Genomic DNA, 10,638 nt, shown 5'->3' with positions numbered 1-10,638 from the left:
CAGGGGCGGGGCGTCGGGACGCCACGCCCCTCGCGTGCTTTGGCGCTCCAGCCCCGCCATTGCCCCGCCCCCTCGGCGGAGGCTTCCGGGGCTCCGACGTCTCTTCCCGGCGTGCACTGCTCCGAACCTTGACAGTCGGGCGCCAAGCGCGGGGCCGGAGTGGCCTTCCCAGAGTCCTTTGCGCGGCACCTGGCGACAAGATGGCTGCCCGAGGGAGACGGGCGGAGCCTCCAGGCCGGGAGGCGCCAGGCCCTGCGGGCGGTGGCGGGAGCCGATGGGCCGAGTCGGGGCCCGGAACGTCACCCGAGAGCGGGGACGAGGAGGTGGGCGCCGGTTCGAGCCCGGTGTCGGGCGGCGTGAACTTGTTCGCCAACGATGGTAGCTTCTTGGAGCTGTTCAAGCGGAAGATGGAGGAGGAGCAGCGGCAGCGACAGGAGGAGCCGCCCCCGGGCCCGCCGCGGCCCGGCCAGCCGGCCTCCACCGCCGGCGGCCCCGGGGATCCGAAGAGGAAGGGCGGCCCGGGCCCCACGCTCAGCTTCGTAAGGAGCCGCGGGGTGGGGGCGGGCGCCGGCGCCAGGCCCCGCCTTGGCACCGGGGAAAGCGGGTCCCGAGGAGGGATCGAGGGCCAGGCCCACACTCCGCCGCCATGAGGGGACCCTCCCGGGGTGGACGCTGGGTTCCCGACGAGAGGAGGCCCGGGGCGGGGGGGGCGGGAGTGGGTACCCCGTAGCCTACCCGCGGGAGAACCGGAGAATTGCGCTCGGAGCCGCACTCTGGCCATAGGGAAAATCCTAGACACCAAGGTTGCATGTGTGAGTGGAACCCGGACTTGGATACTGGCGACACCCTATAAATGTGGGAAGGGGGGGCAAGTTGAGAACCCCAAGTTGATCTACGTGTAATTAGGCTTAGACCGCTGTGTGGCCTTAGGATGTACGCTTGACTTCTGTAAACCTCACGGAACCACTGTCCGTTTATTGAGTACCTGGGTGCTCAGTCACTTAACATGATAGAAAGGATCGCAGTTTTGTTTTTGTTTTCAGCTTGGGCAGGTCTACCCTTTTTCTCTTCACAAAAAACAAAAAAAAGTCAATTTTTTTTCTTTTGTTCCCCCGCCCCCTTCCCAGTGAACTAATCCCTGCATTATAGCATGAACCTAAAGCAGGGGTATCTCAACTAAAGACCGTCATCATCTCCTCCCCTCCCCCCCTGCACGGCAAAGTCTGGAGACATGTTTGGGTGTTAAAACTGGACGAGTGGCTAGTGACATCTATGGGTGATGGCTAGGGACTCTGCTTGACAATGCATAGAACAACAAAGAATGATCTAGTTCAAAATGCCAGTGCCAGGTTAAGTATTTCCAGGCTGAATTAATGAGCTGTATACAGATTGTTAACCCTAAGCTTGTCTCTGGTGTTGGCATCAGTGTTGATATAAGAATAACAGACTGGGAAGTGGTGCTGTGGCTCAAGTGTTAAAGTGCTCGCCTTGAGCTGAAGAGCTGAGGGACAGCGCCCAGGCCCAGAGTTCAGGCCCATGACCAAAACAAAACAAAAAAACAACAAAAAGAGAATAACAGGCTGACTGGGCATCGGTGGCTCACGCCTGTCATCCTAGCTACTCAGGAGGCTGAGATCTGAGGATCACAGTTCAAAGCCAGGCCAGGCAGGAAAGTCCCCATGAGACTCTTATCTCCAATAAACCATCCAGAAAACCGGAAGTGGCGCTGTGGGACCTTGAGCTGAAGAGCTGAGGGATAGCGCCCAGGCCCAGAGTTCAAGCCCCGTGACCAAAACAAAACAAAAATACAGTGTCCAAGCCTGAGTTAAAGCCCCATAACTGACAAAAAAGAAAAACCAGACTTGGGTAGGCGGGGATCAAGCCTGGGATTCAGCTTTGTGGTGTGGGGCAGGCCTCACTTCATCTAGTAAAAATGGTGTGTGAGGATCTGAGGGTTGTTGTTTGAAGTCAGCCTGGGCAGGAAAGTATATGAGACTCTTATTTCCAATTAGTTACCAAGAAAAGCTGGAAGTGGAGCTATAGTTCAAGTGGTAGAGTGTCCAGCCCTGAGTTCAAGCCTCCCAGGTCTGGTACAAAAAAAAAGGAGGCGGGGGGGGGAATGTCTGGGAGCCAGGTGTTGGTGACAAATGCCTGTAATCCTAATTACTCAGGAGGTTGAGATCTGAGAATCACAGTTTGAAGAAAATCTGTGAGACTCTTATCTCCAATTCACCAAAAAGCTGAAAGTGGAGCTGTGGCTTAAGTAAGTGGCTTAAGAGCACCAACCAGCCTTGAGTGAACAAAGAGGCCCTGAGTTCAAGCACCCTGGACTGGCACCAAAAAAAAAAGTCTGTGTGGACTGGAAATGTGGTTTGGTGACTGTGCACTTAACATGTGGGAAGCCATGGGTTCAATTCCCAGCACTGTCAAAAGTGGGGGAGAAGCCGGGCGCCGGTGGCTCCCGCCTGTCATCCCAGCTACTCAGGAGGCTGAGCTCTGAGGATCGCGGTTCAAAGCCAGCCCAGGCAGGAAAATCCGTGAAACTCTTATCTCCAATAAACCACCAGAAAACCGGAAGTGATGCCATAGCTCTAGTAATAGAGCGCTCGCCTTGAGCTGAAGAGCTGAGGGACAGCGCTTAGGCCTAGAGTTCAAGCCCCACGACTGACCCAAAAAAAAAAAAAAGTGGGGGAGAGGGACAGGGCTGTTGTAGCAATACCTGGTATCTAGCTGGTTGAAGTGCAGGCCCTGACATACAGAAAGTCTCCAGTCAAGGGGAGTGGAGAAGATAGTGAAAACCCAGAGTGAAGTTTTCCTGTGGCAGAAGTGTATGTCAGGTCCCTGGGTAGATACGACAGCAGCACTAGTCCCACTGTTGCTACTGTCCCTGTCACATTAATTGAGGGGACATTGAAGGCACACATACACACACATACAACACTAGCAACAAATGACAGGTTGAGGACAGGGAGTTAGTGTCCCTTGGGCAAGGTTCAGGGTGCTGACCAAGTGGCTCAGTTCCACCTGGCTGTGGGAGCCTGCTCTGCCCCTCCCAGAGTCTTTCCAGGGCTATAAAATGGTTCTGAGAAGGTGCAAGACAATGACTCCTGTACTCACAGGGCTCCACATACTGTAGGTGCTCACTAAAGGGAGCTATAGCCCCCTACAGTGTCCAGGGAGGGCAGCCCAGGATCTAGGACTGCCTTGGCATGGTGGCCCCCCGCCGGGGCAGGCGCTGAGTCGCATGTGCTCCTCTGATTGCTGCGCAGGTCGGCCGGCTGGTGGAGCTGGGCACCCCGTCGAGACGGGCCGGGCCGCCAGGCCGGGCTAGGAAGGTGTAGTGGGCCTCAGCGCCGCCCAGGGCGGGCCCGGCTCCTGTAACCCTTGCAGTCTTCTGTCCCTTCACCCAGGTGGGCAAACGCAGAGGCGGGAACAAACTAGCCCTCAAGACGGGAATAGTAGCCAAGAAGCAGAAGACGGAGGATGAGGTGAGCAGGCGGGTCAACTCTGTTCCCAGTGGGTGAGCCTCTGCCATTCCTGCCCTGCCCCTGCCCCTGCCCCGTGGCTGGTGGGCAGAATTTCCCACCAGTCTCCAGACAGCTGGGCCCGCACGTGCTTCCCATAAACCCCAGGCCTTCCGGGGGCCCCTGGGGATGGTTCCTGGCCCCTTAACCTCCTTGTCTTCATCTGCGCCCCCTCTCACAGGTATTAACAAATAAAGGTGACGCGTGGGCTAAGTACATGGCAGAAGTGAAAAAGTACAAAGCCCACCAGTGTGGCGACGATGATAAAACTCGGCCCCTGGTGAAATGAGCCCTCCCTGCGCCACGGCCTGGGACTCTGCGATGTACATACTATTTAATGCGAGACGGCGCGGCGGCCTTCCCCGAGGACTGATTCACGGAAGGAAACCGAGGGCCTTCCCGCAGCCGCGGACGATTCTCCAGGACTCTTTTTTTTACCTTGAGCACTTGCCTCCTGAGACTTACTAGAACAGTGGTTCACTGTCCCCTCCTGCCCCCTGCTCTCTCTGGCTCTTTCTGTCTTCCTCCTCTTGCCTTCCTCTCCTTCCCTTAGCCATCACTTCCGGGAAGTAAAGAACTCGACTTAGTGCCCGAGCTGTGTGCTTGCTTTTGTCTTCTTTACCCTGCCTGACTTCAGCCCCCTCCCCTAAGATGGGGAGGGGCACCCCATCTAACAAAGCCCGGGCCTGGCTGGGTGTGGAAGGGGGGAGAGGATCAGAATACAGAGGCACATTCTCTCCTTTGTCCTGGACTCAAATCAAGAACCATCTTTCTGGGCTGGGGAGGTGGCTCAGTGGTAGAGTGCTTACCTTGCATGCTCGAGGCCCTGGGTTCAATTCCTCAGCACCACATAAGCAAAAAGAAAAAAAGCCCAAAGTGGTGCTGTGGCTCAAGTGGTAGAGCGCTAGCCTTGAGCTGAAGAGCTGAGGGACAGCGCCCAGGCCCAGAGTTCAGGCCCCACGACCGGACCCAAAAAAAAAAAAACCTCTTTCTTCCCTGCCACTGCACCCCCACTCTGCCATCTTAGGTCTGGTCTCTAATATTTTTGTCCAATACCTGATCTTCCTGACTATGCCCCAAGAGCCGTGATTCCAGGTGTGTAATCCAGGCTGGTTCAGTGTGATCCGATTCCATTTCGGCTCTAGCTCAGAGGCATAAGGCTCCGGGTGTAATCCTCAGCACTCACTGCACATTCGTTTCCACACATCTGCCATCTTGGCTGGGCCAGAGCTGTTCTTTTGCTTATTCAGCAGATACTTAACAGCTTGTCCACTATATGCCCACCCTGTTCTTTGTGCCATGGGGTCACAGGTGAGAACAGGCTTCCCTCTCCCTGCCCTTGAGGTTGGGTGCAGCTGAAGCCGTTTTGGAGCAGGACTGGTAATAAGGACAAAGTGGAGGCTGGCTGGTATGGCCGGGTTTATTTCACTTGACATCCGATCGGTCCTGGGGGAGGTGAGGATGGGCGGCCCAAGTAGAAGGATGGGCCTGGGTTACACATACATGGGCAGGAGCGGCCCTGATGGGGCCTGAGAGGAAGGGCAGGCAGCTGTGGGCCTGGGAGAGGGTGAGGTGGGTCCCTAGCCTCAGATTCTGTCCCAAGCAGTAAGCTTGGTGACATCTGTAGTACAGTGCTTGAGAGGAAGAGGCCAGCTTGGGGCTATAGACCCAAACACCAGAAGCGAAACCACAAAACGAGTTCTGAATGCCTGCTTCCGTGGTGACACAGCTGCTGCCATTGTGTGTGTAGCTGGGGAGGAACAGCCCAGAAATGAACAGATAGAAGAACATCTCCTAAGGCCACATGCCACGGTCTGACATTCCACCCACAGAGGTTCCAGATGAGAGCAAGAGGCGGTCAAATGTATGCAGATTGGGCAGGATGACCAAAGTGACAATCATTTCAAGCCCTGAAGGAGGTGTGTCCTTGGAGAATGCCCACGTCCAGGGACAGGTGCAGACCTTAACTGAAACCCACAGTTTGCCTTCTTCCTTCACTGTTGCAACCACACATTAAGGCTAGTCTGGTTGGTTTTCCTGGAAGGCTCAAAGGTCTCTTCCTTTAGGGGAGCCAGGGGGGGCCCAGGTATGACTTTGGCTTGGGGCATGGCAGGTGGGGGAGGGGCCAGGGAAGCTAAGGCTGCCACCACCATCTCCTCCCCCCAAGCCAGCAACAGCCGCTGGATCTTTAAAAAGAAACAAGTGAGAGAAGTAGGTCACCCCTATAGTAGCTTGGCCTCCATTCTGGAGCTGTTAGAGACACTGCTTGTGCTACTCCCCCACCCTGTCAGTAACCCTGGAAAAGTGAAGGAAGAGGAGCATTAAGTTTTGGTGAGTCAATAGGGCTTCAATCTTGTTTTAGTGCCTGTTAGCTGTGTGATAGTCTATAATCACTTAGACATGTGTGCATGTGTGTACTGGTGCTATGGCTTTAAGTTGGAGACTGTCCTTTAACATTTTTTTTTTTCCAGTTGTGGGGCTTGAACTCTGGGTCTGGGCAGTGTCCCTCAGCTCTTCAGCTCAAGGCAAGCACTCTACCACTTGGAGTCACAGCACCACTTCTGGTTTTCTAGGTAGTTTATTGGAGATAAGAGTCTCATGGACTTTCCTGCCTGGCCTGACTTTGAGCTGTGATCCTCAGATCTCAGCCTCCTGAGTAGCTGGGATGACAGGTATGAGCCACCGACGCCTGGCTCTAGCATTTTTGCTCAAGGCTGGTGCTCTGCCACTTGGGTCACAGCTCCATTTCTGGTTTTTTGGTGGTTAATTGGGTATAAGAGTCGTGGACTTGGGGCTGGGAAGGTGGCTCAGTGGTAGAGTGCTTGCCTGGTGTATATGAAGCCCTGGGTTCAATTCCTCAACATCACATAAGCAGAAAAAGCCAGCAGTGCTGTGGCTGAAGTGGTAGAGCGCTAGCCTTGAGCTGAAGACCTGAGGGACAGCGCCCAGGTCCAGGCCCATGACCAACAACAACAAAAAGTCATGGACTTGCCTGTTCAGACTGGCTTCCAAATGTGATCCTCAGATCTCAGCCTCCTGAGTAGTTAGATTTTAGGAGCGAGCCATTAGTCTAGTGCCTGGCCTTTCTGTGGTTCAGACCTTCATCTATTTTTCATCTCTAAAGTCAAGTGTTGCTCAGTGATAAGAGTTTGCCTGACACTGGTAATAATTGGGTTTGATTTTTCAGCATTACAGAAAAGAAAAACAGATGCCAGTGCCTCACAGCTGTGGCAGAAAAGTCCATGAGATTCTTATCTCCAACCAGTTAATCATCAAAAAGCCAGAAGTGGAGGTATGACTTAAATGGTAGAGTGTCATCATTGAGCAAAAACGTTAAGGGGCAGTGTTCTGGCCCCAAGTTCAGGCCCCAGCATGGCAAAAAATGAAAGAGCATACTGATAGAACTTTGACATTGTTTGAAACTACTATTATTGCTTCTGTGCGTGGAGATAATTTGTGTTTGAGGGCTGCGTTTATTTTGTAGTGCTAGGGATTAGAACCTAGAGCCTCATGCCTGTTATGCAAGTGCGGTACCCCTGACCTACATGTGGTTTTTTTAGTTTATTTGCTTTTATCCATTGTACACTTGAACTCAGGGCTTGGGCATTGTCCCTGAGCTTTTTTTTTCTTTTTGTCTTGAGGCTTGAACTCTGGGTCTGGGCGCTGTCCCTCAGCATTTCAGCTCAAGGCTAGCATTCTGCCTCCTTTTTTTTTTTGTCAGTTGTGGGGCTTGAACTCTGGGCCTGGGCGCTGTCCCTCAGCTCTTCAGCTCAAGGCGAGCGCTCTACCACTTGAGCTACAGCGCCACTTCCGGTTTTCTAGCATGAGCCACTGGCACCTGGCTTCCCTGAGCTTTTTTGCTCAAGGCTAGCACTCTACTATTTTGTGCCACAGCACCACTTCTAGTTTTCTGGTGGTTTATTGGTGGTAAGGGTCTCACAGACTTTCCTTTCCGGAGCTGGCTTTGAACTGTGATCCTTAGATTCTCAAATAGGATTATAGGTGTGAGCCACCACCGGAGACCTACAAGTTTTCAGCTGTATTTAATAAATATTGATTTTGAGGGGGCTGGAGGTCTGGCTCAAGTAATACAGAAACTACCAAGCATGTAGGCCCTGAGATCACAACCCCCAGAACCTCCTCTCTGCCCCCAAAAGAAAATACTGATTTTACTGGAGCTCAGTAGCAAGCAAGAGCCCTTCTCCCCAAAAATTAATTTTTATTGGTCAGTCATGGGACTTGAATTCTGGGCCTGGGCGCTGTCCCTGAGCTCTTCAGCTCAATGCAAGTACTCTACCACTTAAGCCACAATACCACTTCTGTTTTTTTGGTGGTTTATTGGAGATAAGAGGCTTCATGGACTTTACTGTCCAGTCAGGCTTTGAACTGCAGTCCTCAAATCTCAGATTCCTGAGTCGCTAGGATTACAGGCCTGAGCCACTGGCACCCTGCTGATTTTTATTTTTAGTGGGTGGATACCGAACCCAAGAATCTCTACATGCTAATAAACAAGTGCTGTACCACTGAACTACACTGCAGGCTCCCCACCCCAGTAATTCAGTGTGAGGAGATGCAGGCAGGAAGGTTTGTAAAGAGAACACATTTCCCTCTGATTCATTTATCCCAGAACCAGTTGAGCACTGGCTCCCTGCATTTTGCCTGCATGCTTCCAGTTAAGTTTGCCATACTTGGGCCTGTTGTGAGAATCTCATGCGGTTTAACATTTGGAAACCGCTTTTCAGATAATAGGTTGCATAGAAAATATGAGTCAGGGGGCTGGGAAGATGGCTCAGTGGTAGAGTGCTTGCCTTGCATGCATGAGGCCCTGGGTTCAATTCCTCAGTACCACATAAACAGAAAAAGCCGGAAATGGTGCTGTGGCTCAAGTAGAGCACTAGCCTTGAGCTGAAGGACAGCGCCTAGGCCCAGAGTTCAGGCCCCACAACCCACAAAAAAAAAAAAAAAAAGAAAATATGAGTCAGATGTGGTGGTTGTAGTGCATGCTTATAGTCCTGGCTATTCAGGAGGCGGAAGTGGGAGGAGCGCTTCATATCGAACAAACAGATGAAGAAACTTGTTGACATCCAAATTGTGTATCTGGGAGTTTCTCTGACCAGGAGGCTCGAAAGCAATGTAGGCAATACATGGCAGCAAGAGGCACTTTGCTCTGCTGCAACTACCCAAGGCTTGCACAGGGCAGGTGAAAACTTGCCACACATCAAAAAGAAGGGTGAGGTTGGATGTGGTGGGACACGCCTATAATCCCAACTCTGGGAGGCTGAGACAGAAGGATCTCTAACCTAGCCTGGGCTACGTAATGAGAACCTGTCTTGAAAATGAAAGAAAGAAAAGAAGGGAAGAAGGAAGGGAAGGAGGGGTTACACATATTGAATTGTCTGTTGCACATCAGTGCCCGGCTGAACCAACAACAAGTGTATGGAATTCTCAGTTCTCCCAGTAGCACTCCAATCCAGCCTCACGCCGACAGACTGCTCTGCTTAAAGCGATTTCAGAGCCGGCCCGGCATCTCCTTACTTTTTGATTCTCAGCCAGAGCCCCTAAGCGCGGCGGTGTGAGCGCGAGGCACCACGGGATTTGTAGTTCTGGGCTCTCAGCGCGCCGCGCGGGCCGGGGACGGGGCGGGCCTGAGAGGGAGGGGGAGCGAGGTAAGCGCATGCGTACGTGGCGCCTGCACGCACGCACGTGTGTTTTTTGAGTAGCGTAGCTGGCATCGGTGGGAATCTTTGCTCCTTTTCCTGAGTCGCGGAGTGGAGTCAGGCGCCAGGCGACCCTTCCCTAATCCGGGAGGCCCTAATGCCAGGGTTTCATGAGTGCCTTTGCCCACCGGAATTGGGCTGAGAAATCTGTCCCTCTTTTTATTTTATGTTTTACAAGTCGGAGCCAACATTGATTTATGTCTCACCCGGGGTCAAAAAGTCCCGCTGGGAAGTGCTGGGTTCTCCTTTGGGATTAGAGCTCCAATTGATTCAGTCAATATTGATTTAGGAAGAGACAATACAGGGAAAGGACGTGCTTGAGGCTTAAGGGTAAAGACCACGATTTTCAAAGAACAATTTGCAGATGGTCAGGTAATATTAACTTGGATTATCTCTCAAGGAGTACACTATTCTTATCCTCTCTGGGGAAGTTGATCCTGAAGTAGCAGTAGGTTACCCCCCCACCCCCATTCCAGGGTCTGCAACTCTTCCAAGAACGCTTTGCTCTCAGAGAGAAGGGAAAACTTCCCAGCTCTCTTCAGATGGCTTGAGGACCATGAATTTCTTTCATCCTGACACTGCCTTCGCCTAAGTTTCCTGGACAAGGGATTTCATCTCATCCAACTTCAGGTAAGGGAGAGGGTTAAGCCTTGGGGTGAGTTTATTAACTCATTTGTTTAAAATACCCTTGCACCTTTTTTTAAGTACTGCAAAATAACCGAAGCGGGGCCAGCTTTCTTTCCTTTGTTTCTGGCGTCTGAAGTCCACCCAGGACTTAGTCCCTCTGCACTTCTGTGCGTTTGGTGGGGGGGGCTCCCAAGTACCCTCTCGATGGGGCAAATTCAGTCATCCACTTCGTGGGGAAAGGGAAGGGGAGGGAGCGCAGCAGTTGGGCCGCCCCAGGGATTCCAGGGCCCCTCACACACCACTAGTCCACACGTTCTATCAAATCCCGGGCTCCAGCCAAGAATTCTGGCCACGCCGTTGTGGGATACTGGGGAAACGAGACGCTGGGAGGACCCGCTGGCTAGAGGGGCGGCCTCTCCTCCGTCACGTGACTCGGCCTGCCCGGGGCTAATGTCAGGTCGCGCGTCACGGTTGCACTTTCTGATTGGCCCAACTGGGTCAATTTGAAAGGACTACGGGGGCCGCGGCGGTTCATTTTCGGCGGCGTTTCCCCCCCTCCTTTTTTTTTTTTTATTTAATTCCTTCTCTCCGGTTCCCTCCTTCCGTGCGAGTCTCAGGAGAAGCCGCCGCGCCAGGCGCCGCCGCCGCTCAGGGCCTGGTAAGTGGGCCTCACCCAGGATCCGGACTCGCTCGGCTCCGGCTTGCGTCGACCCCCGCCGGGCTTTGGGCCTGCGCCGTGCGCGGCCCTAGCGTCGGGGCCGCGCCCGACC

General features: G+C 53.2%; 2 protein-coding genes across 2 annotated transcripts in view; both read left to right on the top strand.

Annotated features, from left to right (window-relative positions):
• Positions 1-145: 145 nt before the first annotated feature.
• On the top strand, positions 146-4,118 carry LOC105999272 (chromosome unknown open reading frame, human C19orf43). The gene is made up of 3 exons (XM_013034249.1): positions 146-539; positions 3,411-3,488; positions 3,706-4,118. The coding sequence occupies exons 1-3, from the start codon at positions 201-203 to the stop codon at positions 3,811-3,813; spliced, it is 525 nt and encodes a 174-aa protein (XP_012889703.1). The 5' UTR covers positions 146-200; the 3' UTR covers positions 3,814-4,118.
• Positions 4,119-9,896: 5,778 nt separating this feature from the next.
• The window catches only part of Tnpo2 (transportin 2), a 13,435-nt gene continuing 12,693 nt past the window's right edge, over positions 9,897-10,638 (top strand). The window contains exon 1 of the mRNA XM_013034177.1: positions 9,897-10,526. The gene's annotated coding sequence lies outside the window, so the exon portion shown is untranslated. The remainder of the gene's footprint in view (positions 10,527-10,638) is intronic.

This window comes from Dipodomys ordii, unplaced genomic scaffold (genome assembly GCF_000151885.1).
Source record: "Dipodomys ordii isolate 6190 unplaced genomic scaffold, Dord_2.0 Scaffold184, whole genome shotgun sequence".
Taxonomy (NCBI): Eukaryota; Metazoa; Chordata; class Mammalia; order Rodentia; family Heteromyidae; genus Dipodomys; species Dipodomys ordii.
The sequence above is the reverse complement of the archived record's forward strand: the minus strand, read 5'-3'. Positions and strand labels throughout refer to the sequence as shown.

Excerpts from the sequence above, each read along its gene's own strand:
- LOC105999272 (XM_013034249.1), top strand. The coding sequence starts at position 201 with ATGGCTGCCCGAGGGAGACGGGCGGAGCCTCCAGGCCGGGAGGCGCCA. Across the intron at positions 540-3,410 it reads CGGGCCCCACGCTCAGCTTC|GTGGGCAAACGCAGAGGCGG; the intron begins GTAAGGAGCCGC and ends CCCTTCACCCAG. Across the intron at positions 3,489-3,705 it reads AGCAGAAGACGGAGGATGAG|GTATTAACAAATAAAGGTGA; the intron begins GTGAGCAGGCGG and ends CCCCTCTCACAG.